Source organism: Nothoprocta perdicaria, unplaced genomic scaffold (genome assembly GCF_003342845.1).
Source record: "Nothoprocta perdicaria isolate Ctin4 unplaced genomic scaffold, notPer1 scaffold_3, whole genome shotgun sequence".
Classification (NCBI taxonomy): Eukaryota; Metazoa; Chordata; class Aves; order Tinamiformes; family Tinamidae; genus Nothoprocta; species Nothoprocta perdicaria.
Window position 1 is genome coordinate 254,919 of NW_020455532.1, and position 7,346 is coordinate 262,264.

At 68.6% G+C, this 7,346-nt stretch overlaps 1 protein-coding gene across 1 annotated transcript in view; it reads left to right on the forward strand.

The window, feature by feature from the left end:
- The first annotated feature begins 7,274 nt into the window (after positions 1-7,274).
- Positions 7,275-7,346, forward strand: part of CTNNBL1 (catenin beta like 1) — a 39,677-nt gene continuing 39,605 nt past the window's right edge. The window contains exon 1 of the mRNA XM_026042141.1: positions 7,275-7,317. Coding sequence (XP_025897926.1) covers positions 7,288-7,317 — 30 coding nt within the window. The 5' untranslated portion in view covers positions 7,275-7,287. The remainder of the gene's footprint in view (positions 7,318-7,346) is intronic.

Here is a 7,346-nt window from a genome sequence, read left to right on the forward strand (position 1 = left end):
CCCTGCAGCCCCGCAGTCCCACAGCCCTGCGCCGGAGCATGCTTGTGCATGCGGGGCTTGTCCCGCCACGCACAGGCTGCTCCAGCCTCTGGCAGCGCCGGCACCAGCGCTTGGGACCGTCCTGTTCAGCAGGTGACGCGCGTCCCCGTGTCACTGCCGGCTCTCGTCAGCATTCACACTTGGTGCCACCCGCGGGCCCCGCGGCTGCCTGAGCCCCTCCGAGCTCGCAGGGCCCGGTGGGGGTGACAGGCCCAGCCCCACAGCCCCGGGCGTGGGTGGCGCCGGTGCCGCCGAGCTCGGAGCTGCCTTTGAGGTTATGGCACTGCTCAGCTGGCTGAGCCGGTAACGGCCCTTATTGCTGCCTGGGCTCACGCGGCTGGAGCGCCGGCATCCCCGTGACGCTGGCGGCTGAGCCAGGCCGGGATGTGGGGACGGGGCGGCGGGGCGGCCTTGGGGAGCAGGGAGGGCGCAGGGCGGGCGCCCCAGCCCGGCACCTTGCACTGCACCGKCTCTGAAGCTCGTTCCGGCTGAAGGCGCCTGCAGCCAGTGGTTGCAGCTCCAAGGGGCTGGTGGCACTGGCACGGGGCAGGTGGCAGGGCCGGCTCCTGCCCACACAGGTGGCACTGTTTTCCAGGAGGCAGGAACGCTGTGGCTCCGTCCCGGCACGCTGGCCGGCTGGGATGGATGAGCAGACCCCTCCAAGCACGGCACAGCACAGCATGGCACGGCAGCCCTAGAGACCACAGCACAGCACAGGGCAACACAGCACAGCACAGCACAGCACAGCGTGGAGCAGCATGGCACAGCAAAGGGCAGCACGGCGCGGCACAGCATGGCCCGGCAGCACTGGGGACTGCAGCACAGCACAGGGCAGCACGGTGCGGCTCAGCACCGCAGGGCACAGTGCAGCACGGTGCAGCACAGCTCTCCTAAGGGCTGAGATGGGGACACGTCCCCGCAGCTGGGGCGCGGGGCTCTGTGCGCAGGGTCTGCTGCACCYAGCACCGCGAGTGCCGCGAGCGTCCCGAGCGCCGCGAGCGCCCCGTCCCCAGTCCCGCGCTCACCGCCCGTGGCGGGGGCTGCTGCGCCCGGCCGCGCGCACAGGGCCACGGCCCCCAGCAGCAGGAGCGCCGCCGTCCTCATGGCGCTGCCGCGGAGCCGGCGCCCGGCACGGCCGCTTATATGGGTGCGCGGCACTGTGGCGGGCTGCCCTGCCGGCCCCGGGACGTGCCGTTGCCTGAGTGATGACCGAGGCGGCCCGGCCCCGCCGTGGGTGCCGCCGGGCGCACTGGGGCCGCCGGGCGCACTGGGGCCGCGGGGCGGGCGCTGCAGTGGGTGCCGGGGCAGTGGGGAGCACAGCCCATGGTGCAGGAGGGCGCCCGGGCTCGGTGCAGCCCTGCCCCAGGCTCCCACGGCCCCGTGTCCCGCACGGCGGCCCCACGTCCTGCAGCTACTGTTGCGGCGGTGAATGCAGCCCCGCTCGAGCAGGGCGGCTCGAGGCCCCGTGGGGGGCAGCCATGGAGCGGGGACAGGCATGGAGCRGGGACGGGCACCAGGCACTGCCACCCTGTCCTGTGGTGCCACCACTGCTGCAAGGCACCCGGTGCGGGGGTGGGTGACACCGGCTGGCTGCAGGGTGCCGGGGGGGCGGCCGCAGTGCCTGGTCCCCACACGGCCGTGTCCTGCAGCCGCCCCCGCCGTGGCCACCAGCTCGGTGCTGACGCGCTCGGCGCTGCCCMGTCCAGGGCTGGGTGCCGCCGAGCGGGTTTCCCAGCTGGGAAATTCCTGCCTGCGTCACCTGGGCCCAGAGCCACTGGGCGGCCCAACAGCAAGGAGCGGGGAGCAGGAAAAACCAGGTTCCCGGGAGCCGCGAGGCGGCTGCTCGCGCGCCGGGCCAGCTCCGCTCCACGCAGTGCAGGGCAGGGCAGCCCGCGCCCGGGGACGCCGGGGTCCCCGCGGCCAGCGCAGCGCGGTGGTGCCCTCCTTCCTCCGCGCCTTCCTCTGCCTCCCRCAGCGCGGAGTGGCCGGGTGTCCGGGGCTGCAGCGGGTCCTGGCGCCCGCGTGCCCGAGCGCGGCAGCCGCCAGCAGATGAGGCTGTTGCTCCGTGATGTTGTCGCCGCAGAGGCTGGCTCTGCTGCTGGCCAAGACGCGTCCCATGGGCCACGTCCCTGGCGCTCCCGGTCCCCGCGCTCTGCCAGGCCCTGCTCACCCGGGCGATCCCAGGTTTTGTGCATGGGGCAGCCCCAGGATTGCTCCGGACTGTGGCTCCCGCGGGAGTTTGCACTGCACGCTGCCTCCCACCGCTGCCCACGCCCGTCATGGCTCCGTACTGGGGCCCGGCGCCTCGYGGCGCAAACAGCAGAAAGCTCCAGAAAGCACCGGATTCGGGAGCAGCTGCTGGGAGCGGTGCAGAGCACAGACCTGGCTGGGCTGAACAGCACGGCCTCGGCATGGCGTGGTCCTGCGGGATGCAGCATGRCCCAAACTTGGCCACAGGGMTCTGGGATCAAGGGATGCAGCAAGGCCCTGGCACAACCGTGATCCTGTGGGATGCAGCACGGTCCCCTCACAGCCCTGATCCTGCAGGATTGTGGGATATAGCACTGCCCTGGCACAGCCGTGATCCTGTGGGATGCAGCATCACCCAAACAGGGCCATAGTGCTCCGGGATCAAGGGATGCAGCACGACCCTGGTACAGCCGTGGTCCTGCGGGATGCAGCATGGCCCAAACATGGCCACAGGGCTCTGGGATCAAGGGATGCAGCATGGCCATGGCACAGCYGCGATCCTGCAGGATCACAGGATGCAGCTCGGCGCGGTGCAGCACGGCGGCCCCCGACGGGGTTGTGATTGCAGCCATGCATCACCGCGCGCCGAGGGCGGGCGGGCGGCTGCAATTTTTCTCCACRATTTGCAGACAAATGAGGGGAAGGGCAGCGGATGCGCAGGCGGCCGCAGGAGGGGCCGGCGAGCGGGTGGCAGCGGCCGCGCGGGCCCCATCCCTGCAGCTGYGGCTCCAAGGGGGCCGCCGGCGCCCCCGGGCCCTGCAGCCGCTGCCCTCGGTGCAGGCGTCTGGAGCCRCCTCCCGCCCCGAGGGGCTGCCCGGGCTGAGATAACGCTTAATACCCTCAAACACCCACTATCAACCTCGCCATAAGGCCCATAAATATTAATACAATTCTAATTAGTTCCCTTAAATACAGCGCCTAAATTAAGCATTTCCTCTGCAATAAATCAGCAGCGTTTTGGCATCCCGCTCCTGCCGGGAGCGGCTGCAGCTGCCGCGAGCCCCAGGCCCCGAGGCCCTGAGCCGCAGGCAGGGTCTGATGGCCCCAAACTGGGACCGTGCTGCTGCGTGCTGCACCGTGCTGTGATGCACTGCACCGTGCTGCACCGTGYTGTGATGCAYTGCACTGCACCATGCCGTGATGCACTGCACCGTGCTGCCCCATGCCGTGCCATGATGCACGGCATTGTGCCATGATGCGTCGCCGTGCTGTGCCATGCAGCATGCGGGTGCACACGGGGGTGATGTGCATGCAGGAGCATGTGGTGGGAGCTGCATGCGACAGGAGCACCTGCACCTCAGGCCTGAGCAGGGGGGCTGCCAGGGGCTCAGGTGCCCCCTGCTCTCTGCAATCATGGCCCTGGAAAGCACAACCCCCAAACTCATCTGCTTGAGTGGGAATTAATACGGTGTGAAACCTGCGGTGGTGATTTAAGAGCTGGATTTAAACCCTCCACACAAATAGATGGTTTATAAGGTCAGAAGGGAGATTAAAGGGTGCAGACAAGCACAGTGCCTGCCGTTTCCAGCAGCCTCCTTTGCCATAAACAGCTGTGTGCGGAGCTGCAGCTCCATGTTCCTGTTGGCTTCGGAGCGACTGCCCTCGTGATGCCGGTGCCGGGAGCTGCCAGTGCCGGGAGCTGCCGGTGCTGGGAACTGGCGGTGCCAGTGGTGCCGGGAGCTGCTGGTGCCGGGAGCTGGTGATGCCGGGAGCCGGCRCACGGGAGCCAGACGCGCGGGGCCGTGGGTGCCAAGGGGCCATGGGTGCCAAGGGGCAGSGCGCCCAGAGCAGCTTTCCCGTCCYGCTGCTYGTCGATGTGGAGCCTCCCGCCCGCGCCTGGCCAGGACGGCAGTGGCGGCAGCCCCGTCCCTGTCCCCATGGCTGTCCCCGTCCCCGTGGCCGTCCCCGCGCTGCCGCCAGCAGGGCCCGCCGGAGCTGTCGGCGTGAYGAAGAGCCTCCCGCGGCAGCGCAGATAACGTACAAGCACAGGTCAGCGAGGCCCGTGTCGCCCATCCATCAGCGCCGGCGCTCCCCGCCGCCCGCGCCCGGCCGCACCACCAAGGTTAAGCGCGCGGGGCCTTGGCRGCACCAGCAACGCTCGTCCCACGTGGGACACAGAGCAGCCAGGGGGGCCGGGACACGGCGGGAAGGGCTCTGTGTGCCGGGCACCCCGGGGCTGGCGCCGTGGGGCTGGACCCACGTGGGGGATGCAGCAGGGACCTTGGCCATGCAGCAGCCAGGCCTGGCTGCATGCTTGTGCTTGCACACGCATGCATGTAGGCATGCAYGCACATGCATGCAGAAACATGCACATGCATGCACACAGGCATGCAGGCACAYGTACATGCACACACACATGCACGTGCATGCAGACACATGCAGACACACGTGCACCCCGCACACTGCTCTGCACCCCGCTGGCAGCAGCTCCGTGCAGGGACGGGATGGAGGGCGCTGCCCCGGCCGGCGGCGCCGCACGGCTCCGGGCAGCAGCCCCTGCGGGTGCTGCAGCCGCAGCCGGGGGCGGCTCCGGCCCCGCGGCGCAGGGACCCCGGGGCACACGGTGGGTGCGGGGGCCCCCCGCCGTCGCCCCGGCTCCCCTCGCCCTCGCTCAATGTCACCCTCGCAGCCTGTCAGCTTGAAAAAAGCTTCGCGTCCGATAAGCGATCGGGCTGTCAGCCCGCAGTGCCGCTCGCTTGTGATTTACTGCGGCGTCGCTAACGGAGCACAGATTTTTCTTAATCTAAATTGAAAACTACTCAAGTAGAAAAATAATTTCATTGCTTTGCCGGGAGGGGCGGGGGTGCGGGAGGGAGGGCAGCGGGGAGGGCGCTGCGGCACCCGGCACCCGACCCGGCACCCGAACCAGCACCGGACCCAACCCAGCACCCGAACCAGCACCCAACTGGGCCGCGGGTGCCCCGGGCTCGCCTGGCACGGGCGGCAGTCCCAGTGCGAGCGGTTTTGGGCGCGCTTGCCGGGCTGGATAATGACGTGCCCGCTGAGCTGCATCCCAGCGCGCGGCCAAATTAAAGGAGGTTTTTTCCCCTTTAATTTAAAACTTTGCCCCGGGGAAGCGGGCCGGCCTCGCGGTGATTTCCCCGCGGTGCCGCCCGGCGCTGCCCGCCGGCGTCGCCCCCCTCGGCCCCGCCGCCTTCTACCCGTCAGTAATTTCGGCACTTACGGGTGCAATTAAGAGGCAGGGCTGGAGTTATGAAGCCATCAGCGCGGAGAGACCTGAATACTAACACAGTGCGCGCGCCRCCGCCGTGCCGGGCCGCCTGATTTATCAGGGATAAAACTGCAATAACGGCGGCAGATTTCCATCGGCCGCCGTAATGGGCCCTGACTACATTAAATGCACATTTTTTAACTTGTCTGAGCGCCGGCCTCCCCGCGGCTGCTGCGGGGCCCGTAGGGGAAGGAGCGGGGCTGGCGCCGAGCGGGAGCGGGATTTGCTCTGGGATGTTCTTGGGATGTGCTCCGGGATGTGCTCAGGATGGGGATGTGCTCGGGATTTGCTCTGGGATGCGCTCGGGATGGGGATGCACTCGGGACGTGCTTGCGATGTGCTCTGGGATGCGCTCGGAAAGTGCTCGGAATGGGGACATGCTCGGGATGTGCTCGGGGATGCGTTTGGGATGGGGGTGTGCTCGGGATGTGCTCCGGGATGCGCTTGGGACGGGGACGTGCTCAGGATGTGCTCTGGGATGTGCTCAGGACGGGAATGCGCTCGGGACGTGCTCAGGATTTGCTCCGGGATGTGCTCCCGCATTCCCTGCGGACCGCGAGGGCCGAGGCCGGGCTCCCCGCTCCAAGCGTCTGGCCGCAGTTTCCTCTCGCTGCCCCATCTCTCTGCACGTGCAGAGGGACGAGCGGCCGCTGCCCAGGGCCTCGCGCTGCCTCCCGCCCGGCCCCGCGCCGGCGGGAGCGGCTCTTCCCCTTTAAGCTTCATCCCGATTTAATTGGATAGTTTTGAGCCCAGGCTCATGATTTCTGCAGCAATTTGGTGTGAGATTTCTTTCTTTCCCTCCATTATCCCCCCTGATTAACTCAGCTGCACCTGTCAGCTTTTATTCGGCGGCGCGGCGAGCGCTGGCGAGAACCTGTTAAAATGCATGAGTTTCAGCACGTTCCCTCTTCCCTGGCCAGCGGTGCCGAACGGGGCCGGCGGGAAGGGGCTGCCGGGGGCTCCGCGGGGCCGGCACGTGGGGACCGCTCGGTGCCGGAGCCTGAGCATCCGGCATGCCAGGCCCTGCATCCCGCATCCCCTATCCCGCATCCTGCATCGTGCATCCCGCATCCCCTATCCCGCATCCCCCATCCCGCATCCCGCACCCCCTCATTGCCATGCACGGCGCGGGGCGGCCGGCGCCGCTGATCCAATTCGGAGCCGCAGCGTGTTCAGTCAATCACCGGGGGAGCCGGGCTCCTCCGTACGATCGTTTATTGGGAATGAGACCCGGAGCACGGAGCGAGGGCGGCGGGAGGCTCCGCTCCAGCCCCGGCGCCGACGGCCGCTCCGTTCGTTCGCTCCGGGACTCGCCGCTGCCTCCGGGCCCTCGTTAATGCTCACGGGGTTCTTTATGCTCCATTTTGCTTCTGGTTTTGCCTTTAATTCCATGTTYTGTCCCTGTGCTCCGACCGCCTTCATTGGATGAAACTGTTACTGAATGCTGCGCTGCAGCCCTGGGGAGAATCGGGATGGCGGGGGGCCTGGGGGGCCGCGGGGGCCTGGGGGGCCACGGGGGGCTGCGGGGACCCTGGGGGGCTGCGGGGACCCTGGGGACCCCGCGGGGACCCTACCGCGCTGCCCTCCCTTTTCCGCCACTGCCGCAAAAAGCCTGCTGTTGCTTTCCGGCAGCGTGGCGCTTATCTGCCGCTCGCTTTCCGGCAGGCGGTCCCGCCTCGCTTTCCGGCAGCGTGGCGGCCTCGCGCCCTCCCCGTCGCGCGCGGTGTCGTGCGCGGTGTCGCGCGGCGCGGTGCTCGGCGGCCGCCATGGACGTGGGGGAGCTGCTCAGCTACCAGGTGAGCGGGGCCGGGCCTGGGCCTGGTCC